Source organism: Sylvia atricapilla, chromosome 3 (assembly GCF_009819655.1).
Source record: "Sylvia atricapilla isolate bSylAtr1 chromosome 3, bSylAtr1.pri, whole genome shotgun sequence".
NCBI classification, from domain to species: Eukaryota; Metazoa; Chordata; class Aves; order Passeriformes; family Sylviidae; genus Sylvia; species Sylvia atricapilla.
This window is the reverse complement of record NC_089142.1, coordinates 125,989-152,355: the sequence shown is the minus strand read 5'-3', so window position 1 is coordinate 152,355 and position 26,367 is coordinate 125,989. Positions and strand designations below refer to the sequence as shown.

At 50.6% G+C, this 26,367-nt stretch overlaps 1 protein-coding gene and 1 pseudogene across 2 annotated transcripts in view; one reads left to right on the top strand and one right to left on the bottom strand.

The window, feature by feature from the left end:
- The window catches only part of IFT172 (intraflagellar transport 172), a 35,922-nt gene extending 18,169 nt beyond the window's left edge, over positions 1–17,753 (bottom strand). The window contains exons 1-20 of one of the 2 annotated variants that reach the window (XM_066314481.1): positions 17,616–17,753; positions 17,427–17,539; positions 16,903–16,942; positions 14,288–14,353; positions 13,838–13,917; positions 12,584–12,671; positions 11,547–11,761; positions 11,328–11,451; positions 9,449–9,544; positions 8,684–8,845; positions 6,942–6,995; positions 6,322–6,425; positions 5,606–5,691; positions 4,998–5,110; positions 3,025–3,192; positions 2,566–2,702; positions 1,662–1,769; positions 1,056–1,140; positions 640–732; positions 232–309 (exon numbers count right to left, since the gene is read on the bottom strand). In XM_066314481.1, coding sequence (XP_066170578.1) covers positions 232–309; positions 640–732; positions 1,056–1,140; positions 1,662–1,769; positions 2,566–2,702; positions 3,025–3,192; positions 4,998–5,110; positions 5,606–5,691; positions 6,322–6,425; positions 6,942–6,995; positions 8,684–8,845; positions 9,449–9,544; positions 11,328–11,451; positions 11,547–11,761; positions 12,584–12,671; positions 13,838–13,917; positions 14,288–14,353; positions 16,903–16,942; positions 17,427–17,539; positions 17,616–17,735 — 2,130 coding nt within the window. In that variant the 5' untranslated portion in view covers positions 17,736–17,753. Of the gene's footprint in view, positions 1–231; positions 310–639; positions 733–1,055; positions 1,141–1,661; positions 1,770–2,565; positions 2,703–3,024; positions 3,193–4,997; positions 5,111–5,605; positions 5,692–6,321; positions 6,426–6,941; positions 6,996–8,683; positions 8,846–9,448; positions 9,545–11,327; positions 11,452–11,546; positions 11,762–12,583; positions 12,672–13,837; positions 13,968–14,287; positions 14,354–16,902; positions 16,943–17,426; positions 17,540–17,615 lie in introns of those variants that run through there. The other variant, XM_066314482.1, reaches the window with a different exon arrangement.
- A 366-nt stretch (positions 17,754–18,119) lies between these two features.
- LOC136358605 (protein numb homolog) lies at positions 18,120–25,278 on the top strand (annotated as a pseudogene).
- Positions 25,279–26,367: the final 1,089 nt, after the last annotated feature.

Below are 26,367 nucleotides of genomic sequence, written 5' to 3'. Positions count from 1 at the left end.
TTTTTTTTTTTTTTTTGAAGCCACAGATAGTCTTAAACCAATTTCAGCAGCTTTTCTCCCTGATTATCCAGGTCTGTACTTACACCAGTGCAACCTTCCCTTCTACTTGGAGCCCTTCTAAGCAGAAGCAAGGTAAAGCAGGTGAAAAAACCACAGATCCTGAATGGACTCCCAACCAGAAGATTTACCAAGCAAGACCAGCCTACAGCCCAGTGCAGCAATATTCTGTACCTTGGCCTTGGCCACCACAATGCATTCATCCCACATGTGCAGCTCCTGGTACATGTCCATGGCCTCCTCTGTAGCATTCTGTGCAGGAAAGCAAAGCAGCAACCCAAAGACTCCAGGTTAGGACCAGACACACTGCCATGGAGCTCTCACAGCAGGCAGGGTCACATGTGCAGAAAACACTTGAAAATGTGTACTGTCTCCACCACTTAGATATACATCCTCCCCCACACTCTCCATGCATCTCTGGGTAATCCTACACCTCAGAACAAGGAACACCTTTTCTACCCCATAGAGAAAACTCTTCTCCTAGGAACAAGCAATATCTTCCTTTCCTCTTACAACATAGGGCACACACCTCCCCACCTAAAAATAAACAGGACCTTTTCCGCTCCTTGTTCCTTTACTCACTTGTTCCAGAAAGATCATCTCTGCCAGCTTGTAGTTTTTGTCCAGCATGGCCAAGCGGGCCCGCACCAGGTAATGGTCTGTGCCATCCCCACCCTGCTGGTAACAGCAGCAAGCTCAGTTTGCTGAGGGAAAGAACAGCCTCTAGAATGGAATGTGGAGGGGGCTGCAGCTGGAGGCTGGGTCATTACAGAAAACAAAACACAGTTGGGAACCATAGCAGTGACAAGCCAGAACAGTATAACATGGCCAGCCTGGAGAGAGACCTGGCAGCTGTGGATGAAACAGTGTCAGTGATTTCTACATGAAGAGGGACTCATCTACAGCATAACACTGGTGAGCAAGGACACAGAAGATAATGTGCATGCGAGTGTTTAAAGGAAAACTACTGCCCTGAGAGCAGGAAAGGTTTGACTTACGTGCTCCTGAGCTGCCTGGTCAGCAATGACATTGGTTTCATGCAGAAATCGAGCCTTTGCCATGTTTCCCAGAGCTGCAAAGCACCTGGAAAATGCAAAGCAGTTAGTCAATAATCAGGTTTTGTCACCCACTTTTGGTCCAAGATAAGAAAATCAGAAATGAGGCAGCAGACTCAGCTCAGCAATAGCAGAAGTGAGGTAGCCCTACTTCCAGAGAAGGATTTTGCCAAGACCTATGTTCAGATGTGCCCTCTAGCCCCGCTCCAGGGGAGAATGCAGGAGCATGACCAAGGCTCATGTTTCACCTTCCCAGGCTTCAGCAATGCCTCAAGCTCGTTCATGTCTGTCAGCTCTCTCAGTCCTTACTGTACACAGCTTTGTGCTACCATCAACAAAAATTTATGCTGCAGAGAGAGGTCTTCCCACCCCTGGTTCTGGCATTACCAGCTGGGATGAAAAGGCCAAGTCATGGCCTGGCAGAGAGAACACATAAGTCTGCAATGCAGTGAATATTACAGACCACACACAGAGCCATATCTTCAGCTGGACCCTGGTTTCCGGATTCAGCAAAGAGCATGGTGAAGCCCTGAAGAGGATGTGAGGTACCTCTCTGCAATGTGCAGCTGTCTCGCTTCCAAAGCCAGTCTGCTGAGGGTCTTCCACATGGCTTCAGTCTCTGTGGACATTTCCAGTGTCTCCAAAAATGCAGTAGCCCTTGAGACAGACAGATTTGCAGACTTTGAGTGACAGAAGAGCTCTCTGAGGAAAATCCCAGACTGTGAGACAGGAGCTTCCTAACCAGAGCAGTGCTGAAAACAAAGCCAGCTCTGAAGAGAAGTGTCACACAGAGCCTGACAGAGCAGAGGAATTTAGAGATCTACGTTATTCCTACCTGGGCTAAGATACTTAGAGGCAGATGATCAGCAGAAGGCTGTAGCAATGTGGGACAAACCTAAAGCATTCTGTCTGATACAAGTCCCTGTTAAGAAAGTCTCTGAAGACACAACAGGGCTATAAACATGTGAAGTTTTCTCCCCATGTCACTCCTAAAAGCCCTCTAAGAATGTCAGCAGTACCCAAGGGGCCATGACCACTTCAGGCAGTCAATTTTTTACTCTGTACAACTCCTGGATGTTTCCAGAATACTGCTACCATCCCTGGAGGGGCAGCAGTAAAAGCACCCAAGCACCACTCCACATCTGGCTGCTCTGGGGACACTTTTATTCTGCAAGTAGCTGACAACTACCTTCAGCAAAGCCCTGCTGGTGTCTGTGGGACCAGACTGGCCAGTGTCTCCCTGACTTTGAAACCACAAAGCTGCAAGGAGGCAAAAGCTGAAAAATCTCTCCTGAAGGACTCTGATGTTCATTATAGTCAGACCTGGCACCAACATCATGCTGAGAGTCTGAAGTTCAGCTCTGGAGAGCTGTGCTGGTGTTCATGGATCACTGATTCCCAGGTGTCTGGCATGTGATATGAGCTACCTGCCATCCCCACAGCCAGCACTTACCTGTGATAATCCCCATCATCAACAGCAGTTCCAAACTCTATGAGGCCTTCATCCAGGGTGTAGGACACAGTGTTCACCCCTTCAGATACTATCACTTCCGTCTTTCCATCGTTCCTTTCCAAGCCTACGATATCCCCCTGGGAAGAGTACCAGCTGTCAATACTGCCCTGTTCACCTGAAGGATGTGGGGTTTCAGGGACGTGAGGGCAGCACTGCACCAGCTCTGCCAGTCAGGGCTCTTCCAAACGAGCTCACACTGAGCAGACTGAGCCAGCTCCTTGCTCCATCCTCTGCCAGCAATGTCTGCCACAAAATTGACAAATGAGCTGCTATTTTGTCCATAAGAAACTAACAGGTCCCTTCAGTCTCCTTTCTGCTATACCACCCTTGCTACTCCCACACACATGAAGAAGAAGAAAAAGAAACTGCAAGAGGCAATCAAAGTCTCCCGAGTTTTACCTTGAGAGGAAACATGGTGACTCGTTCTGGAGCATCGATGTTGTACCAAATGCAGAGACTGTTTCTGTTCTGAGCAACCACCACATCACTGCCTGGCACCCACTGCACGTAGGAGCAATAGTTCAGAATGGTTGTCTTGGTGCTGCTTTCAATGTCATAAAGTTGCAGCTGGAGGTGGGAGAGGAGAACAGGCTCAGCTGGACTTGTGGCTGGGCTGGTAGCTCACACAAACATGGCAGGAACATCTGAGCAGGCATCTTGCAAACAGACATTTCCCATCAGGAAACAGACTTTTTCCAAGACACACATCCTGAAATCTCATGCTTATTTACACATTGCTCTAAGGCCTTTTTAAACCCTTGCAGCACCTTAAGCTGCTCTTGCCTCCCTTAGAGCCTGGCATAGACATATATAAACCACAATATACCTCGTGCTACTTCAGCTCCCCCTCAGCTGCAGAGCTGGAACAGGAAAATGGGTTCTAAAGTCCCTCATGGAAACAAACTAAGGAGCCAAAAAGGGCCTTCCTCTGCAATTTTGGGCTTAACTCTCCATCCCAGGCACAGTCTATTGCAATGACTCCTACCAACAAGGTGATAGGTCAGTTGTTTGTAGAACACACTGCCCAAAACCAAACACAATGGTTTGGAAGGTGTAACCTGACATATGGCATAACTTTGCTGTATATATGATGTCTTGTGACTGAAAACTCCTAGACTGTCTCTATTCCTTGTCCTCACCTAGAAAACACGAGAAAAAGAAGAGAGAACTGTGCTAGCCTCATGACACACCTATCAAAAGAGAAGAAAGTCCTTGTTTCAGTATGTACCAAAATGGCTGGAGAAATCATAGAATCCCAGAATGGTTTGGGTTGGAAGGAACCTTAAAAATCATCTTGTTCCAATCCCCTGCCATAGGCAGAGACATCTTTCACTAGACCAGGTTGCTCTAAGTCCTGTCCAACCTGGTCTTGAACACTTCCAGGGATGGGGCAGCCATAGCTTCCCTGAGCAACCTGTGCCAGGTCCTCAGCACCCCCACAGGTCCCTGTGGATGGCCCTGTCCTTCAGGTGTCAGTCCACCCTCAGCTTGGTGTCATCTGCACACTGAGGGTGTACTCAATCCCTTAATCTGTATCATTAATGGAAATATAAAATAACACTGTCCCAATACAGATCCCCGAGGGCACCGCTGGTCACTCATGTCCACCAGGACTCTGAGCCACTGACCACTTCCCTCTGGATGCAAACGTTCCCAATTCCTTACACAGCAAACAGTCCACCATCAGATCCATCTCTCTCCTGTTTGGAGAGAAGGATGTTGTGGGGGACTGTGTGAAAGGCTTTACAGACATCTAGATAAATGACATGCATGGCCCTTCCCTTGTTCACTGACAGAGTCTGTCCACCAGAGAAGGCCACGGGGCTGCTCAGGCAGGACTCACACCTGGTGAGGTCATGCTGGCTGTCCTGGATGACCTCTCCTGCTTGTCCTGAATCACCTTCCTGTTCCCCATCTGCCTTAGCACTGCTTCTAGGGGGATCTGTTCCATGATCTCCCAAGCCCCAGAGGTGAGGCTACCAGATCAGTAGTTCCCAGGGTCTTCCTTCCTACTCTTTTTGAAGATGGGTACAATGTTTTCCTTTTTCCAGTCACTGGGGCTTCACCTGACTGACATGGCATTTTGAATACCACAGACATACGTACTGCAGAAGAACCTATGACTTTCATTTTCAGGTGTGATGAGATGAAGCAAGATAATAACTAAGTTCAGCATTAGCTGTGACTCAAGAACACAACACTGCCAGCTCATGCAATCTGGACACAGTTGCACTTCCTCGAGGGAGCAGTAAGCAAAACATCAGGAGTATTTCAGATGTGTTTCTCACCTCCCTCCCTCCATTCAGGCATGTCCCTCTCTAGCTCTCCCCACACACACCATCCTGCCACATGGCCTGAGCTGCATGCCTCACCCTCATCTTCTTGTCTCTGAAGAGCAGTTTGTGGCCTGTTTCATTCAGCTCCAGCCAGTCAATCTTGCTGTCGTGACTGATTGTGCCAACGTTGTAGCCACCAACAAGGTCCACTTAGGATGGAAAGAAAGGAAACAGTGTAAGTGCCTGATGTACCTCAAAGTGCTCAACATTCAGAGCTGTGGCAGGGGAATCAGATGCCTGGGACCTATTTAAGACAAGACCCTCATCAAAGCCCCTGTGACATGAACACCAAACAGCAGTGACATTTTATTTTGATGCCTTCTCAGCAGCAGCAGCTCTCTCCCACTGTCTATGAGCATGCACCGCTCACAGGCAGTGCAGGCAACACAGAGTCTGGGTCCAGGACAGTCACAGACACCCATGGCTGTGTCCATGACAGGCAGCATCCTGTAAAAAGCTGGACAGCCTGGTGTCCAGTGCGCTGCTGCTAGGCAGAGGGAATGCAAAGGGGAGCTTCAAGAATCTGCTGCTTGGTAGAGGGAATGCACAGAGGACCTTCAGGGATGTGCTGCCTGGCACAAAAAATGAGAAGAAAGAAGGAAGGCAGGCAAAACACAGGGAAGGGGAAGGAGGGTTACAGTCACCTGTTGCTATAGTCTTGATGTCTACCAGGTAAGCCAGTCTCTTGTTCTCATCCACACCTCGCTGCTGTCTCTCATTGATACGGACACTGAGATTTGAAGGGAATGACTGTTACCTTCACTACTCTCAAAATCCACATTTGAATCACATAGTCACTCTTTGACTTCCCTGCAGTTTCCCTGAGTATACAGAACCTCTGGCAATTCTCTGACCTGTGACACTTTCCCAGTACCTATAGCTGCCTTGAGTGAGAACAAACCTTTCTGATCCATGAATTCTCCCCAGAAGCTACCCCTCTGGAGCAGGGGTCCTCAATAACACATTAGTTCATTGCTCTGAGCAGCCCATGATCCTCCCTTCTCCTGAATCAGAATATGGCGTATAGAATTTTAGAGGGGCAGAGGAGGTCCTCCTGGCAACTGAGTCCCTAATGATTCTGTACCAGGACCAGCTGGATGCAGAGTTGCCTGAGAACATGCACAGGAGGTCCTTCTTCAGCAACAGCAATGGCAGGCTGCGCCAAGATCAGAGGAAAAGAGGCTCTTGTGCTTCTAAAATTTGACAGCCGGTAACCTGGCAGCTAAACCCATCACTGGTTACTGTCAGAAGTAGATGTATGGGGGCTACCTTCTACACTGTGGGACACTTCCAGAGTGTCACAGCTGAGCTCATTTTACTAAATGCCTGTGCTGGTTACAAAGGCAGATGTAACCATTACCTGACCAGATGAGGGTTCATAAACTCTGTGCGGACAGATCCCAGAATGTCATTGCTTCCATATTCCACTAGTGTCAGCTCTCCAGCATTAAAAATCATGCAGACCTGATGGTGAGAGGGGAATACACTTTTAGAGTAAAGCGACAGAAACACTCACACCTGCCAGTAAGGAAAGAACTCTGCTGTACACAAATCTAAATTTTAATACTCTGGGATGACTAAGGAGCTGTTCTTGTCTTCTTATTGTGACTGACAACTTTTCTTCAAGGCTGGGGATTTTACTGTGGGCCTATCAGACCAGCAGGAGTCAAGCTGTACCCACGACAACTGTTTTCTGTATCTCTAACACCCTCTCAGGCCACTGCTCTTTAATTGCTTCTCTCTCCTTCAGGATTATGACTTATGTAACTTGTCAGCCCACACACTGAATTTTGTTCTGTGCCTAGCATGTGGAAAAGGCAAGTACAGGGAAGAAGCAGATTAGGATCTGCATGAAGAGGCTAAATTCAGGAAACTGCTGAGAAACAGGGTTTTCCAAAAACACAGGTGACACTTTTCTTGCTGGTGCACATGCAGCTTTACACACCACTCAAGGGGAGCATTCTGTCCCATCCTACTTACGTTCTCATTGTCGAAGAAGAACTTCTCATTCCCCCCAGATCCTTGCCAGGCCACCTGCAAAGCAATGGCACAGGGTGAGGCTGACAGGCTGACAGCTCCAGCAGGACCTGATGGATATGGTGGGGTCCACTGTCCAGCTTTCAGCTCTCACAACAGACAGCAAGACTTACACTGCACAAGGGATTGTGTTCCACCACTTTGGCTGCCAACACTGTTTTTCAGTCATTCCCAGCTTGCAAATTCCACAGGTTCCTCTCCTTTCTTTAGACTCAAGACTTCAGCTCTCTTTGTATAGTATATTATTGCCTTCTGAACAAGAGGCCTTTATGTGACCAAGGTACTCCCTCTATCCCACCCTTCACAGGCCCTTCTCCACCTTCCCCAGACAAGCCTTAGTACAAAAAGCACCCAAACAGCTCCTTTGCCTCTGTTATACATGGCCACAGAATCACTGCTACCACTGGTGGGAGCAGAATCTCCTCACCACATATAGCTGACACCCCCTTTTTAAGGGTCATACTAGCAGTGGCTGATGAGCATAGCACCAGTGGGGGAACAACTGATTGGAAATTCGAGTAGAGCACTGGATAATACAATAGCTACTGTGGTAACAACAGACAAGTGGCCAGAGAAGCAGAAAACTGAAAGCCAAGGCTAGAGCAGTCCTCTTCCCTCATGGAGTACAACTCCAACTCACTGCTTCCAAGGAACTCCAGTGAGACAGCAAGAGAGCAAATGGACATATCAAAGCCTTCATTCTTTCTGAGAAGTGTAGCTGTGCAATTGAAAGGAAAACTCTGTGCAGTAAGATGCAGAGAAACCTGGGAGTTTTATTCTGGCCAAATTCTCAGTTATGTTACCAAGTATCCACATTTTCCAATGCAAATCTCCAGTCAGAGCTCCTGCTCCAAGAGAGATTGCTTAGCTCACCACCAGTCTGATTAAGGTATGTGACACCTTTGTGAACAAAGCAAATACGTCCTTGAAGCCTGTTTAATACTTTTATCAGACATTAGCCTATTGCCCACATTCTCCAGGCTCAGCACTCAGTGCACTGTGAGGCTCAAGTGATGGATAATTTTGTGTGAATTGTCTGGTAGCAGAAATGGCACTGGCATAAACTGTGGGATGCAGTCACCAAATCTTTTCTCACAATTTTTTATTTTGTTTCTTTTAAGCACACTAAGATTTGTACATTCCCATCTAGAATGTATATATGTAAAACACTCAGATTTGGGCCCCCAAGGACAAGAAAGACTGACAAGCTGGAGCAAGTTCAGCACACTGCCATCAAGATGGTTGGAAGTGAAGCACTTACACAGTGAAGAGAGGCTGAAGGAATTTGGCTTCTTCAGCCTGGAGAAGGGAAAGCTCAGGAAACCTCTAATACAGTGATGCTAGCCTTTTTATGGGCAGATGCAGAAGTGAAAGGATGAAAAGTGCTTATAAAACAGCAGTCGAAATACCAAGAAGACTTAGGAAAAAGACTTTCCTCCATGAGTACAGTAAAGCATTGGAACAGAGGACCAGAAAATATGTGGGACCTGAGCAACAACATCTGAATTTAATTTGACCTTCCTCTGGGCAGTATGTTTGATACGAGACCTCCCAAGGCCCCTTCCAACCTGAATTATTCTATGAATCTTTGAAAATAGAGCTGCTGCTCCCATGCAGAAGTCATATCCTCTGTGTTATGAAGTTAAGCATTTGATACTCCAGAAATGCCCCTGATTTTCCAGTACCTCACTGAGCTTGTTGGAGCTGACGTCACCCAGCAGTAACGTGTCTGAGGTATAGGCCACCAGGTACCTGTCCTTCCCTAATATCTTCACCTCATCAATCTCATAACCATACCGGGATTTCAACACAACTCGAGTTCCTGTTGAGAGGTTCTTCACAATGACCTAGAGAAAGTGAGAAAAAGCAATGGGAGGTCATGCACAGAGGAACAGTGTAGACCTCTTGCCCCATGGAAGATTAGGCAACAGGTGATACTATATTTAAATATCCCCTCACATCATTTCCCTCAGCTTTTTTAAAAAACCTTACATTCCTTTTGCATGGGAGGACAGCTACAGCAGACATGTGGAATTCTTGCTTTTGCCATTTACAAGTTACTGGCCTAACTGGAGACCCACTCAGGCCCCAGCCCTTTCAGGATCCTGTACTCTCTCCCCTGACTACAGAGGGGTGCCCAGGCTGCCAGCTCACCCTTAGTGCCACATTCTGAACAAGGTAAATTTGGCTGAAATTAAATCACTTCAGTACCTTGACATGGAAGGACCTCCCAAAAATTCACAAGGTAGGAAATTAACTCCATGGTCTTTAATCCCAGCCAATTCCCACCCAACCTTAGCCCTGTCCCTGGCATATCCCCTACGTCTTTTTCAACAAGTTGGTATGAACAAACCATAGAACACGTTTGGTGTAGAACTCCAAACATGTCTAGTTCTGGCAAGCATCCCATTCTCACCAGGAATTTCATACCTCATTAGATATTCTCTTACCTGGCTTGGTCCTACATATGTCATTTCAAATTTATTTTTGTAAATGGTTTTGCGAAGGCAGCAGTCAAACTGTTCAACTCCTCCACACAGTGTACCCTGGGGACAAAGACACACCATGTGGTGAGTGAACTCTGTTAGGAAGAGATATTCCAGACCCTGCTTACATGAAGAGGATCAGAGGTCAGACAAACACAATGGTTTCAGCTGTTCTGGAAAACAAGGTTCAAGCACCCACATGCAGGAGGACCAGGCCTATTTTGGCTTTCTTTAGACAACAAAAAGATTGAGCCATTCTCAGAAAAATGAAGATTACCAAATGCTGGCATGGATCTAGGAACAAGAGGTGGCAGGGTTAAAAACCACCTTTGTCCTCATCTTTCCCATTATTCTTCTCAGTTTCTTACTTCTCCCTCTCCCAGCCTCCTAATCCCCTCTCCCTTCAAGAAGTTACCTTTCACCTTTATTTCTAATATCCCCATTCATTCCACTGATCTCCTGTCCCTTAGCCCCTTCCCCTTTTCTGAAAATATTTGTTCACATGTTCAGTCTGAAAATATTTCAAGGATTCTTCATTGCTGAACACAGAAATATACAAAAACTATTAAAGAAAAGTTGTAAATAACATCTTCCATAAATTAGTGTTTTGAGTTAGTCAACTTACTACAAAAAATATGCAGAAAGATCAATTTAAAGAGATTTAAAGAATTAGCTGACTTCAGAGAAAGATAGATTAAGGCTTGATGGCTGAAGGTATGTCTTAGGTTCAATGCAAGATGTATTCTATTTCCCATCTGTTAAAACCAGTTAGAAAGGTGCTTCTCTCATAGCTCCAGAGAGAAGAGGTGAGTGTCTTCTGTTAATGGGCCAGCTGTGAAAACCAAGTAAGGCAGTGTTCTTCTCTCTTTCACAACCCATCCTCCCTCCAGGGGAATAGCTGCTATTAATGGGCCATCCCATTGGGATGCTCCATCCAGGGGGAGGAGCCAAGCATCCCTACCTGGAGGAAAACTGAAAATCAGAACACCAGGAAAACCTGCTTTCCACTGGATTCCCAGAAGAAGACCAGACCCATCTCACCACCACTAGACCCTTCTACAAGATCATCTTTACTCCAACAAAACCATATCTGTGACTCTAAGAAAACTTAATTAGACTGCTCCCAACATCCTGACCAACAAGGTCTCGTGTCATACTCTGACTCTGTCAGTGTTGCTAAGTGGTTTTTTCTTCTTTATTTTGCTTGGGATTTTTTTGTACTACTACATTTATGTTTTTAATATTCCTAGTAAAGAACTATTATTCCTATTCCCATATCTTTACCTGAAAGCCCCTTAATTACAAAATTAGAATAATTTAAAAGGAGGAGGTGTACATTCTCCATTCCAAAAGAAGTTCCAGCTTTCCCTAGCAAACCCATCTTTCCAAGCCAAGACAAGACAGAAGAAAGAGAACGTTGAGTTGAATACACAGCACAGAAACACAGAGTGTAATTAGCAAGTCAGTCTGTATACTGCTTCTCACGGGTGCCCAGAGGAAAGAATGCTCCTGAGACTGCTCTGGAGAAGCAATGCTGACTTTATCACGCTTCTGAGAAAAGAGAAGGGCTGCTGCAACCAGTGAGCCATCACACCAACAGCCACAAGGTTTTCCAGCCTCACACTCACACACCCAAGTGCAGCACTCCTGCCTGAGCAGAAGGTCCTGGCCTCAGCACCTGCACTGCACTGCTGGGTGATGGTGTGACCACATCAGTGTGACCACATCAGTGTGACCAGTGTGTGTCCACAGCCCTCCCCTGAGCACACCACTCTGCTCCCACGCACAAACACCCCCGTGGGGTGGGACCTGAGGGCTCAGGCCTCCTGACTGAGATACACACCGCACAGATCCGTGAGCCATCCCTCTTCCAGGCCAAAGCTGTGATGGTGTACAGGTGAGCTATCTCTTTGGGCTTGCCTTCCTCCCAGGCACTGCGCCGTGGGCTCCAGTTCAGAACCCGTAACCTGCGAGAGGGGAGGTAACAGAGACATTACAAACTGTGTATGGCTGACAAAGAAAGGGCTATAAAGAGGAGAATTCTCCATCAGGTGCATGGTACCTGTCATAGCTGCCAATAACAACGGACTGGCCGCTGGGACTGGTGGCTGCTGTGGTGAATTCCTTCTCTGACGAGTCCCGGCTGTAGTCAAAGGTTTGGATCACACTGCCTTCCTTCCCATAAGCAACAATCTTCTTGTCACAGCCTGCAGCCACAATACTGTTGGAAGCCCAGGCGAGGGCGTACGGAGGGCAGGGATGCACTGCCAACTTACCCTACAACGGCCAAGAACACCCTGAACACATGAATGGCCCCAGGTCCCAGCTGGCTTCTGTGTCAGCTACCCCACTGGGACCAGTATGGGACCTTCTGAAAAGACCAGTTCATTGGGGCAGCTTTGTCTGCCTGCCTAGTCTGTAGGAAGACAGAAACCAGAACTGAGAGATGTATCAATTATTATATTCATTTAACTGTGTGAGAAGAACTCTAATGCCAGTAAGAAGACTGATATCATTAAATAGACTGAGATTGAACTCCCAGCACAGTAGAGTATAGATGGACCTTCCCGACATCATGGCAGAGAGCAGTCATGCTCCAACTGCTTCAGCTGGAGACAAAAGCTCTGAGAACAGAAACCCCTCCACCACAAGCTGAAGCACAGAGAGACTCCTGGCACAGAGGAGCAGGAGGCTCAAGAGAAAGGCTGGATGTCTAAGGACAAAATGTGAGCCTAAGATTCAACATTAACTGTGACAACTACACACTGATTAGTCTGGAGACAACAGTAGCCTCTCCACGGAGCCCTACCTCTTGGAGCAGCATTCTCCTGGACACTTGAACATCAGATCTTTCCAGACACCTGAACAGCCTTATGCCTCATACACAAAACATGGATTCTCCCCCTACCATCGCCCTCAGTGTATTCCAAACCATCTGCTCACCGTTCTATCTCCACTGATGCTCCCCAAAAACCTCTGCTAGCAAGCACGGCCTGCAGCCCCTCTCCCTCCACAGCCCAATCCCTTTCCAGAGCTCTGGAGCTGGGAAGAAGGCTGTGCAAATAGGAATTTTTCTCACTTAAGAAGGATCTTGGATACCTGTGATTCACCTGAACCCTCATCATCAAAGAAGAAGCGTACTATGGTTCCATCTGCATGGCCAGACAGGATTCCCCTCCCCGACACACTGCAGGAAAACACAGACAGGGTGGTGCAATGTTACAGTAAGACTTCACATTTATACTCATATCCCTGCCCAGAGCAGCCATTCCCACCGTCATGGTTGATGTTCCTCATCAAAGGAAAACCCCAAAACCAAGAAAAATATCAAGAACCTGTGCCAGTGTCTGTAAAAAGCAACCAGACAAAAGAAACCAGAGTGGAAAGGAGAGTGACCAGTTATGTATCTTCATCATGTAAAATCACAATAAACAACTTTCTGCACTACTAAAACCCAAAAGCTAAGTTTTCTTCAGTGGAATAATGACTCTGCTCTCAAGTGCTTGCAGCAATGTGTATCAAACAGCTCTTGCACTGGAATTGTTCCAGAAGTGAGGCTGGATATTATGATACTGGGAATCCCTAGAAGAAACACAAGGTAGGCAAAAAAACACCTGGGCAAAAACTCCAGGCCTAAGTCCATTTTTTATAGCATTGCTGTCTTGTACTTCTGGACACAAGCAGGGAGAAGAGAGCAAAGATAAAGAAACATGCTGAAGATCATGTTCCCTTAGAAACATTTTTAATGAAGATCAGAAGATTCAAGAACAGAATACAAATTCTGAGCACACTATAGCAATCCAGCAATCATGTATCTGTCAAAAAATGACAGCACTTAGTGAAAATTCCACTCCTAAGACCGTGACACATTTCAATTTTTAGGTGAAAAATACTAAAGTAGTTAAAATGAAATCTTACTGATAAAAAGTAATTTTAAATTGCCCTTTATGATTATTTTCCTAATTACAGCCTTGTCAAAGGCTTTATCTGGCAGAATATTCATACTTTTTTTAGCCTTAAACATGATTAATATTAGTTATTAGTTAGATGAAGCTTACAAATGTAATTCTTAAAAAGTCGCAGATTCAAATACATCAATGTGTATGAGTAAGCTCGTGGAGACTTTCATCCTTAACTGTATCTGAAGAACAACCAGACTCCCCATGTGGCACAGCCAGGTACCAGATTTTAGGAAGGAATTCCTTCTGGAGGGCACAGTCTGTTACTATCTTGACAAGTAAGCGACAGCAAAAGGACACTGGCAACCTCCCCCACTGGTCCCTGTCATGCCAGGCCAGCAGCAGGTGTGAGCCTGAGCCAAGGCAGGGCAGGCCAAAGCAATGCCATACTCACTTAGAAGTCAGTGAGACCACGTAGGAATCTGTCCCGTAAATGGTGGAAGACTTGTTGGTTTTCGTATTTGCTAAACGAACCTGAGAAAGAGAAAATGATCAGGATGGCTTTTGTCTGTAGGATGTGGATCTCCCCCAGTGTAAGTAACATTCCCAGAGGTTTCCCAGTTCACTACCAGGGAAAGAACTCACAGGAAGCTCATTGCCTTCCAGTATGTTATACAAGCCCAAAGGTTGGAGTCACATTTCCACATTTCCAGAAAGGTTTGAAAAAAGATCCAGTAGAACCTCCAGGGACTAACTGGGAACCAGAAAATTCAAGTCCATGGTGTATTCCCTCTGTTGCTGTGACTGTGGCACCCAGTGATGGCTCTTACTCCTCAGCCCAGCCAGCTGCACACCTAGGCAGGCCCAGCAAGGGAAATAAAGTCACACAAACAAGTTTCTCTACCTTTCCTTCAGCAAGACCAAAGACAATGACATTCTCTGCTGGCCACAATAAGCAGGTCACAGCACTCTGCAAGGGAGGAGGTAAAAAAAGATGTAAGAGCTCCACCCTACTCAGCTTTCTGCCCCACTGCCACCTAAAATAGTTAATGAACAGACACTACTCAGGCATGAGAGATGACACATTTGGCCTTTCAGTAGCTGAAGATACTGGACAAACCTTACTCCATGCTGAAGCTTAAACTAGATAATACTGAGCTGGTGCAAAGTAATTGAGCTCAGGAGGACTATGGGAGGATAACAAAGTTATATGGATGTGTTCAGTTTGGAGCTCTTTTGAGAGTATTACTTACTGAGCAGGTGCTTGGCTTGCCACATGCTGTTGGTGAATGTATAAAATCATGGCTGTTTTAAAAGGTTTTTGCAACAAGTATAAAATATAATTTCACTGTGACAACTTCTGTAATAGCTGTGAGAATATTTGTCCATTGGATCTTTATTTGATGAATAAGAAATAGTCTTTATTTTTTCATTCACAAGTAAGATGGCTATTAGATGCTACCAAGTAGGTCAGGTAGAAACAGGCTCATTAAATCCAAACCAAAGGTATTCTCTAAATCCGAGGTGAGGTCAGATATGAGTAATGCTGACCACAAAACCCAACAGTAAGAGAGTGCCAAGAAAGTTTATGAAAGCCCTTCACACCTACCCTGAAGAACTCTAGTCAGTAAGAAGGCTGGCGTTTGGCCCTGTGCACCAGCACCAGCCTCACTGGCTCTCTGTCCCATTTTAAGAATGTGGGACTGCTTAAGATACACCCTCATTTATTAATCCCATCTTTCATCCCTGCTCTGATCATTCATTTCAGCAAACACAGCTACAATCAGACAACAAAATGTCTCAAGGAAACCACTGTTCATATTATAAATGTCCAACCAATGACCAAGACCCATTTTCATTACCTGTTTCCCAGGAATTTGTGTGCTTCCCTGTCAAATTCTTGTTTTCCACTCTAAAACAACAAAAGCTTGGGAACAAGCCTCACACAGTGGTGATGTGCTCATTTTTTGTCCTTCTGGTCCTCAGCAGGAGGCTTGGCTTGCCAGTGTGATCACACACTGTGATCACACACTGTGATCACTGTGTGTTAGAGAGCCCAGTGACAGGAGAGGGAAAGGAGACCAATAAATGATCTCTCATACTCACTGAACATTTCAAAAAGTTGTAAATAACAATATTTAGTTACAGGAGAAATCTGGACACAGTGGTAAAACCCCAGACACACAGCACCAGAAAAAAATAAAGGATTTATTGTGTTACAAATGGTAGAAAAGGTATGGGGAAATGAGTTAATGAGAGAGAAAAAAATCACCTTGAATTTCTACATTAAAAATACGAAAACCTGTACATGTGCCATGCACAGCACCTGAGCCTGTGAGAGGTGAGCAGAGCCCACTGGGCTGGCAGCTGAGGGGCAGGCAGCAAGCAGTACACAAGGAAAAAGCCCTCCAGGAGGCTAAAACTGCCCACACCTGGGATAACCACCCTGCTCAGGAAAGGGACAAATGGACACCAAACCCCTGTTGCTTTCTTTTCCTCATGACACTCTTCTCATGACCACTCAGTACAGCAGCTCAAACGACAGAGAAGCAGAGGCTGACCAGCAGCTTTCCAGTCACCAGATGTACAGAATTCCCTGGGCTCCCTGGAGCAGTCAGAGCAGCCACCACGGGAGCCAGGACCCAACTCTGAGATGTAAGTTTGCCAGCCAGAGGCTGAGGCTGCCCCTCAGCTGACAGACTGCTCGAGAAAGCCTGGCACAGAGACTCCAGCAACTCCATCAGGAGCAGCTCTGTCTGTATCTTCTGAGGATTTGGACATGAAGAATGATTCCTCCTACCCTGCAGAGAACTTCCTTGGTGACACAGAGAACACGGGGTGATGGCACTTGCCTGGAAAGCCTGGGCCAGCTGCTGGACTTTTGCCTCTGAGGTACAAGTAGTCAGTGCAGTGTATTTTGTTGCTCTGATGGCTTTCTGTGCAAGGAATTCATAACAGCTTTGCCTTTTCCAGACAGATCTCAGGGCAAGCCCTGGCAAACACCTACTGGGCAGATTGCTATCTGACACAGGCAGGCAGAGCCAGAGCAGCAGAACACAAAGGTGGCCAAGGAGCAAACCTGGCACAAACCACAAACCTGAGGCAACTGAGCATGTGGAAATTGCACAGTTTGAATTCTGCACACTTTTACGCTTTATTAATAAGGCATCTTGGAGTTTAGAGTTGAAAACCTGTGAAAAATAGTTGGGCTTTGAGTGAATGTTGTTTCCCTTTCAACTCCCTTAAAACAGTCTGTCCATTGATGCCTGAAGTAGTCCCCAACATTTTGTAACTGATTGCATTGATCGTTTTACAACAATTTACTGTTGTACCCAGGCATTTGGACACCTCTGAAGCTTAATGAACAATACGTGCCCTAGAATTTAGAGATTCTCTTAGGATCTTTAAAGGTCAAGTACAGTTTGGCCAAGTACACCTGTGAATATGAGCAGAGACCTCTCACTGTCTTTTCCTATATATGCTGGAGGAAATGGAGTCAAACAGAATTCTGGGTCTCACCGTTTGGATGAACTTGTTGCATATCACTTTCTTGTCACCCCTGCAGAAAAAGATAAACAAAAGTTACTATCAGCAACACTACACATTCTGGTCACCTTACTGTTTATATGCAGTCTGGTTTGACATCACCAAACACAGTCTACTGAAGTTTTGTGTGCTGCTAGTCTATCACAACTTTAGGCAAAAAAAAAAAAAAGAAAAAAAAATCAAAAAGCCCTCCAGCCTCTGAGCTTCCAAAATTCTGGTGAACTGCCTTTCTGAGTCCTTAGCACAACTCCTGCCAGCACATGAGGCTGCAGTGGGGCAGGTGTGCGCCGTGGCTCCCCGGCGGTGACACACGATGGCAACACAGGCTCCTGCACAGCCCGGGCTCCTGCCGAGATCATCTCACTCGCTGCTCCCCGCAGACGGCTGTATGAATGACCCCCCTGAGGGTCAGGGCACTGCAGAGCGCGTCAGGGGAGGATCAGGCCAAGGGAGCCCACGGCAGGAATGGAGCCTGCTGGAGCCCACCCCACACTCACCACTCCTCGCCGATCCTGTACACGTAGACGATGTTGTCCGTCTGCCCGATGGCCAGTTTGGTGGAGTCTGGGGAGAAGGCCATGCCTTTGACCACGTAGCTCTTCCTGCCGTACTGCGGAGAGGGGGGATGTGACCGTGGGCAGGTGAGCTGCCCCAGCCCCGCCCGGCCCCGGCCCGGCCCCGCTCACCTTGGCATCCGCGGGTTTGGTGGAGAACTTGTCCCGCCGCTCGCCCTGCTCGTCGTAGAGCAGCACCACGCGCTCCGCGGTGCACACGGCGAACCGGGCGCTGCTGGCGGACCAGGCCATGCAGGTCACCCGCGCCGTCCCGTCCTGCGGGGACACGGGCACACACGGCTCAGCACTCACACTGCAGCCCCAGAGGCGCCGCGGCGCGCTCCGGACCGCTCAGGGCCGCTCTCCCCAGCCCGGCCCGGCTCAGCCTCCTCCCCGCGGCCCGACCCCCGAACCCGGCCCGACCTGCGGGGCCAGCAGCGTCCGCACGTGCCGCAGCTGCATCGCGCCCAACGCCGGGCCCGGGCCCGGGCCGGTCCCACGGGCTGGTCCCACGGGCCGCTCCGCCGCCGCCGCTCCCGGGCCCGCCTCGGCCCGCCCCCGTTGCCGCGGCGACCCCGCCGCCTCCGCCGCGCTGACGCGAGCGCGTCGAGCCCGCGGGGAGCGCTCCCCCCGCCCGCCGCAGCGGCACGGCACGGCTCGGCTGGCGTCGGCTGCATCCCGGCGCCGCTATGGAGGTGCTGCGGGCGGCGGGGCGCGCCGTGCTGCGGAGCCCGCGCCTCGCCCGGCACGGCCTGGGGCTCCGCCGGCGGCGCAGTGAGTGCGGGCGGGTGCGGGGTTCGGGGCCGGCCATCGCTCCGGGCGGGGAGCCCGCAGCTCGGGGCTCGGAACACGGCGGCTGCCTGCTGCAGGGCGGTCTGAGGGGCCTGGAGCAGTGGAGCGGGCAGGGAGCGGCCGTAGGGGTAGCCGGGTTAGGGGAGGCGAGGGGCTCGGGCCGAAGGGGCAGGGGCACTGCCGGCCGCGGGGCACCGCAGCGCTGCGGCTCCTCCCGAGCCCTCCGTGCCCCGCTCCCCGGGCTGTTCACCTGCCCCGCTGGTGAACGGAGGCTGCCCTCGCCGCGGGGCTGACGGGCCGTTCCAGGCGCTGGAACACGCCGGACTGCAGCGGGGACTCCCCGGCCTCCGCGGCCTTGGGCTATGGGGCCGCCGCGCCTGGCTCTCCGCGGGTGCCCAGGCCAGCCCGTGGTGTCTGCGGCCCGGCAGGACCGAGAGCCACCCATGGACACGTCCTTGGAGTGTTCAAGGCTAGGCTGGACGGGGCTTGGAGCAGCCTGGTCTAGTGGAAGGTGTTCTTGCCTGTGGGAGTGAAACTGGATGAGTGTTGAGGTCCTTTACCACCCAAACCGCTCCACGATTCCATGACCCCCCGAAGGCACCCTGTGGCACAGGAGAGCCGTGTCTGGATGTTGCCAGTGAGCTGCCCAAGGCTTTGCTGGAGTAGCAGCACTTGCCCTGGCAGCCCTGGTATACATGGACCTCAGTTTGGAGTGACACAGGGTTCCACTGCCCGGGGTGAAGGTTACTGGTGCCTGCATGGCACCAGGCAACCTCCCTGATAGTTGTCACTTGTGCAAGAGTATGCTATGCAAATAAGGTCTCCTGATTTCCCTGTGGGTTCAGATTATTCCAATTATGAGTTGGACCCTTCTGCAAGTGTGCCAGTATTGCTCAGGGAGCAAATCCCAGGGAAGAGGTGAAAATAACCCTGAAAAGTATTAGCTTAGTGTGAACAGTGCGTACCTTGGCAATTCCCATCTCTTTCTTAACAAAGCATCTCTGTGGTGCAGTTGCTTCCCAGTCACCCCATCTTGCATCACAAGTGCTGACTAAGCCCCTGCCCTGGCAGCCTGCTGCTGCAGATGAGATGTCAAGGGGTTTGGCTTTGCTTACACTGGGCCAGTCTGGGGATTTTGATCTGAGGTGGCAGTGAATGCTACTGCTCTTCAGGTGTGCCAGCAGCTCAGGCTGAGATGAATGCACTACATTTTGTTTATAATGAAACAGATGAGATCCAGGAACGCAAGGTTTTTGCACGCAGCAGTGAGGGCTGCAGCATCCTCAGTCCTGTGCAGATAGGCAGGAGCTGTCTGTCTGTGCTGACAGAGCTTGGACTTCCAGGGCTAGAGGACTAAAGCTTCAAGGGTGAACTGCCCACTTTTTCTACTCCTCTTATGAGAGTGTCCTGCTGGGGGCAGGGAGCAACACTGCTGCTGGGAGCCATGGGTGGGGTGGCTCTGACAGGACTAACTGTGGGGCTGCAGGAACATGGCTTCTAAGGGCTTCTGTCTTTGCAGAGCTTCCTGAGACCTGGGCCGATATGCAGGAGCCACTGCTTGAGGGGATGTGCTTCACCCTCAAGTACCTGGGCATGACACTGGTAGAAAAACCTAAAGGAGAAGACATGGCTGCTGCTGCCATCCGCAGGATCGTGGCCACGGTGAGACCCAGCCCTGGGGCCCTGCTGTGCCGGGGTCAGAGCCCAGCCCCTGCACTTGGGAAGTGCCTGTGTCCTAGCCCTGAACTCCAGTGAGGGACTGTAGCCTTCCCAAGAGGAGGGTGGTGTGCAGGAGGCTCCTGGTGTCTGCCTGTGTGCTGTGGAAAGCTGTCTTCCTGCACGACAGCCCCAGCCACTTGCTCCCCCACCTGGCCCTGGCTGGGAGCAGAGCTGTGCCTGCCACAGCACAGAGAAGAGGGTGAAGTGCTGGGAGAGGTGGGCTCTGTCCCTGCATGTGTGTGTGGCAGTAGTGTGAACACATTTGAAGAGTGTTATGTGCAGGGCATGCCTGCTTGCCATATTGTGCTGTCCCATCCCTACAGCAGGAGCCTTTGCAGTAAGTATCCAAATGAGTGATACTGTACAGAGTCTGTGAGGCTCCTTCCAGCAAGGGGGTGAGGTGAAGACCTTTGCCAGGTTTGCAGAGATTGCTGGTGTTTTTCCACTGCCAGGCACGAGTCGGAGCTCGCAAGTTTCAGAAGGTGATTCTGACAGTGTCTCCAAGGGGCATCTCACTGCAGGATGCAGACACTAAGGAGATGGTGGAGAACATCTCCATCTACAGGTGGGCATGTCATGGGTTTGGGCTGGGTGTTCCCCAGCAGCCAGTTGAAGACTGACTGGAATTTGAGCAGCCAGGGAGGGCTGGGTCTTCTGTCAGTAGTACCTTCAAGCTTAGGTCTTTCCTTGGCTCCTTGAGGCCTGTGCCCTCTCTCTGCTGTGCTCCCAGCACTGCCTGAGGCTGAGTGTAGGCAGGATCCTGGATGGCCTTGAGTTCATCAGCCCATCCATCATCTCCCTATGCCCTGCTTGTCTCTTCTGGCAGTCAGCAGGATTTTGAGGCTCATGATTGGAAAGCCCCACAGTTAGGACAGGATTGCATGTCTGTCTCCACTGCAGTGGGACCACCCTTCTAGCTGCAGGATGCCAGAAATTGCAGCTTACTTGGGCAGGCTAAAGGCAGTTGCTGTGAGAGCTGATGCTGATTTCTCCTGCTGCCACTTGTCCTTTGGGTGGGTTGGGTGTCTGTGGGTGCTGGGTGTGAGGGCAGTAAGTGTGCAGTCTGGTGGCTAGATGGGAAGCAGAGACAGGACATCTCTTTGCTGCAAAATGTAGATCTCAGCGCCAGAGTTGATGTGCCAGCTCAGACCATCCCTCTGCCTGGCCTCCAGCTGTGTTCTTGGAGCCAATCACCCACCCTTCTGTGCTCCCCTTGTCTCACTACTTGAGTTCACACACTGGGTTGAGTTTGCCATCATAAAACTACAGGGCACTCTGGGATGGCACAGGAAGGAATGCCTGTGGATGCAGAAATCTCTTACCTGCTGCAGGTACCAGGAAGCCTCTGTCCCTTGCTGGGGGTTTGTGCTGCCTGGTCAGCTCAGGCAGGTGAAAGCCTCAGGTTGTCAGCAATGCTTGTTGATGTGCTGGGAGTGCAGCAGAAGTCCCATGCCGGGGTCCTGGATTGTCCTGACAGCTCCTCTCTGCCCACAGGATCTCCTACTGCACAACAGACAAGCTGCAGAACAAAGTCTTTGCTTATGTTGCCCAGAGCCAGGAGAGCGGGGCACTGGAGTGCCATGCCTTCCTCTCCCCCAAGAAGAAGATTGTAAGCACTTGCCCTCTGCTCTTGGCTCTGTCAGGTGTGGGTGGGAGCAAGGGTCTCTTTTCTTTCCCTTCAGCAAGAGAAGGCCGTTAAATCTGTGAACCTCAGCTAGATTTGGAGCCAGGGAGAAGGTGTGCTCATGTGCTGCAGAGGCATGGAGTGAGCAAAGGGGGATTTCCTGTCCCAGCTCCTGAGGGTCTGCTCTTGGGGGTGGCTGGCCCCCAGGGGCAGATAGACACAGAACTGAGCTCTGGCCTTCCATCTGTGTGTTCTGCAGAGAAAGGCAGGAGGGGATGCTGGGGGCTCTGAGATTTCATGGCAGTGGGGTTATCCTGGATTGAGGCCCCAGGTGGAAGCAGGCATTCCCTCTCTTTCATGTACACAGGCCCAGGCTGTGACTCTGACTGTCGCCCAGGCTTTTCAGATGGCACTGGATCTCTGGGAAGCAACACATGCAGGTAGGAGGAATTTCTCCCATGTATCTCTCTGCTTGGCCCTGGAATCAGTGTCTCTGGTGTGGGAAGCTGTCCTGGGCTGTTGTGGTGGGGAGATGACTTGCTGACTGGCTGGTGAAACACACCAGGCAGGGAGAGTGTTGTCCTTATGGTTGTGTTCTCTGCCACTGCCCCATCTCTGGCTGGAGTGGGAGGTGTACCTGCTCTCTGTGCTGAACTGCTGTGCATTGCCTGAGCTGTAGCCCAGCTCAGGGCCTGGTGGCCCCTCTCCCTTGTTTGCACCCTCCTGCCAGCACAGCAGGGATTCCCTGTTCCTCACCCACAGTCTTGCCTGTACATTCCCAGCTGAGCTTTCTGCAGGCTGCAGGCACTAACTCTGCTACTTTTGCCCTGTCCCAGGCTCTAGGCAGGATCAACCCCTTCACCCTTCATGTGTCTTGGAGAGCAGTGAGCCCAGCAGACCCCGTGAGCCAGCCCCCCCAGAGGGTGCTCCCTTCAGACACCAGGTTGGGGTACAGTATGTGCAAGTCAGGCCCATGCCCAGGGCTGTCTGGAATTAGGGCAGGGACAGAGTGACCTCTCTGCAGCTCCCTGCTCCTGCCTTCCCACAACCCTGTTGATACCTGCACAGCCCCCATTGCACATGGCAGTCTGATGTGAGGAGGTGCACTGTGCAGTGTGGCTCTCACAGCAGGTGCAGTTTCTTGGTGTCTGTGCTCCAGGAGCTCTGCTTTCAGGCCCAGACTCAGCTGCAGACTCAGCACTGCTCTGCTGGCCATGTCACACAGGGACCTGGAACCTGGGCTGCACACCTGGTTTCATGGCTGGGGTGAGAGCTGCCTCTGAAGGAGAGGACCATTGGATCGTCATCCTGCCAGCCTGGGCTAAGGCTCAGCCCAGCCCATCTGCAGTGCACTTCCTGCATGGCCACAGCAATTGGAGCATTGTCATACTGGTCTCACAGTGTCCCTGTCTGGGAGCTTCTGGATGCTTGGTCCTTGGCCTCATGCTTCCAGTGTGAGTCCAGCCTGGCAGTGCTTGGGGTTGTACCTATGTGCAGCCTGCTGCTGGTAGTCTCTGCCTGCCCCTCCAGCTGCAGGGTGTGCCCACCCACCACTGTCCCTGGGCAGAGGTGCACTGTGTCAGCAGCTCTGTCAGCATGGTCCATGCTCACTGCTTGCCTTTGGGGCTTTGCACCTGGAGGGGACATGGGATGAGCTATGGCCTGTCTGTCACTGTCCAAGCCCAGAGGGTTCTGGCAGCTCAGCACTCCAGTCTTTCCCGCACTGCTTGTGGGAAATCTTTGTACTGGGCCTGAGGAGTGACTGTGTTGTGAAGGGGCCAGATGGGGTCTGAGCAGCCCAGCCTCGCTCCTGGCGGAGACCTGGCCATGCAGTGAGATGTCATGGTGGGCTTTTGTTTGTTTGCTTGCCAGGAGGAGGAGGAGGAGGAGGAGGAGGAGGAGGATTAGGAGGAAGATGATGATAATATCAGTGAAACCTTATCTGGGTAGGTGGTGAGCTGCTGCTTGTATTCAGGGATCTCTCTGGTGATCCCCGTCTTGTTTCCTTCTCTGTGCCTCATGAAAGGGGAGCTGCTTGAGCATGGTGGGATCATGGAGGAGAGCTGCATGGAATCAAGGGGGAAGCCTCCTGGTCTTTCTCTGCTTCTATCAGCTGAGAGCTCAAGTGAACAGAGGGTTGAGTGGTGGAGGAACAGACCATGCAGTCCAGCTTTTGCAGCAGAGATGTGGGGTACAGATACTGACCCCCAGGATGTACCCAGAGATGTTTATTACTCTGTTTCTGCCAATCTTTGCTGAGGCCAGCCTGTCCAGACATGCCTCTCACATGGGACTCAGTTGTCCCTCTTCTCCCACTGATTTCCCTGGGGTTTGGACCAGGATGGAGGCCTGGTCATGCTGACTTCTGTGTGGACTGGGGCTGTGGGCTGAGCCACACACAACTGATGGTGTGTGTCCTGTGCTGGGGAGGAGCTGATGGAGCAGTCCAGCAGCAGAGGATGAACCTGCAGAAGTGCAGGTGGGGCCTGTTAGGCCCATTCCATCATGGCTGTTCTCATGCATACAGCAGCAGGCACCCAGCTGGGGTCTGGCAGGTCTGAGCTTGGCTTGAGCCTATGTCACCTTGGAAACTGTGTGCATAGACTGGAGCTGTGTGTGTAGCCCAGTGAAGCACAACCCCTTTGGACATGGGGCTCCTGATGGGAAGGAGATACAGCTTTGCAGTCTCGGGAAGAGAGGCTGGTAGCAAGGGGGCTTAGGGCCTTCTGCACGCCCAGTCCCTGCTGCTGCTGTGCCATTCCTGCATCAGGGTCACGAGCATGCCGTGTCTCTCAGGAGGCCATGCTTGGGATGTGATGGATGCTGTGTTCTCTTCCAAAGCAGCATGGAGGAGCTGGGGAGGGGAGCCCACAGCCCAGCAGGTAAGTTTCTTCAGTGCTGCATTGGCTCATCCCCCAGCATGTCCTCTGTAAGGCAAGGGAGAGGGTGATGCTCACCTGGGAACATCTGCTTCCCCTTGCAGTCTGTGCTGGGCTCCCAGCCATACACCTTATGGTCCATGTCTTCCTTGCTCTCACTTTCCAGAATTAATACCTCTTGTGCCTCCATCGAGCTCTCCTACAGCACAGCTACTGTGCTACCGCCTGGGGCCACCCCCGGACAGCTGGACGGTGCTGGGAGGGGTTGAGGACTCCCCCAGCACTGGCCCCAGGACTGCTGGCCCCAAGACTCCCCTGGGCTAAGCCAAATCTCTGCAACAACAGACCAGCCACTCAGGATTCACCCTGTGCCTGCACCTGGGCCAGCCAGTGCCTGCCACTGCCCTGGCACTGCCCTCCCGGCGCAGGGGCTGCTGGCACTGCTGCCATGGAGTGCACAGGGCTGCAACGCCTGCTCCTCGTCCTGTGCTGCCTGCATGAACCTCCTCGAGCTTCAGCTGCTCCCAGCTTGGGCTGGGGGACCCGTGCTCCTCGCTCTGCTCACTCCCAGGCCGTGCAGGACCACCCTGCGTGCTCTGAGCCTGCCTGATGTAGGCAGTGTACACCCTCAGGGAGCAACAACAGCTCTTGGCCTGGAGCAACGTGTGATGAAGGCCCTGCCCCTGTAGTTCAACCCCATACCCTCTCACAAGTGAAATGACCCTGGTTTTTAAAGGAAAGCTCTGCCTTTATAGAGAAATAAACTGAGTTTTTTACTGTTGTCATTTGGGTTGGACTCCTGGATGGTCACTGTGCATAAGCACAGAGGTATTGTGTCTCCATGTAGTGAGGGTTGCTGTGCCCCAAGCTCATGGAGCCTGAAACTCCCACATCTTCCTTGCCTGCAAGCCTTGAGCGAGCAGTTCCTCCTTGTGCTGAAGGCTGCCAGGGCCCAGGGTACCTTTTTGACTTGGGAGAAGCAGGTTCAGGCTGTGCTGTACAGGTGTCTTGAGCACCTGTGAAAGCCATCTGCACTGATAGAAGCTGATACCATGCTGAGGCCAGGGCAGACACAAGCCCTTGTGTGTCAGCTGCTCTGAAGTGTCTGCCCTGCTACATCCCCAGCTATGCTCTACAGAGGCAAGCCATGCACTTGGTTTCCTTCCCCACATGGAGCAGGGGAGGCTGCAGCCTGGTTTCCTTGTCTGGTTTCCTTGGCAAGTGACAGCTTGCAGCTGTGTTCTGGCCAAGCCCCTCACTGCTGCGTTCCTGTCATGTCTGCACACAGCTGTCTCTCCCAGGCTGGTGGCACTGACAGCCCCACTGACGATTGCTTCTTGCAGCTGGGGTGGCAGGGCCAGTCTCCCAGCAAGTGCTGTAGGCACTGGGGAGGCCTGGGGTGCCATGGATCAGTCAGGAGCTGTGCACAGCTTTTTTTCACTTGAGGTTTTGCATATTGAATATGGTTTCATGCCTTTTCTCCCTTTAGCTGGGAGTACAGAGAAACCTGTAACTTGTTAGGGTGAGCAGGTCATTACCAGGCTGCAGCTTCCAGTACTCATCTCTGCACTTCCCTGTCCTCCTGACCACCATAGTCTGAGAAGAAGTGGTGACTTAGGGTTGGGTTTGGTTTGGTTTGTTTCTTCCAAAAGGAAAGGGCTTTTTCCTCAACAACACACACCGATTCTACATTAAATGTCAGACTTGTGTTCCTTTTTTTATTTGGTCAAAACCTCTGAATTTTGAAAATTTTTTGTGCCTTTCCTAGTTCCTCACCTCTGCTACACAGTCTGATCCTTTGATTCTTTGTGTGTGCCTCTGGCCTGGCTAAAAGTCTCATGGCAGCAGGCATGTCTGCTATGACATTCCA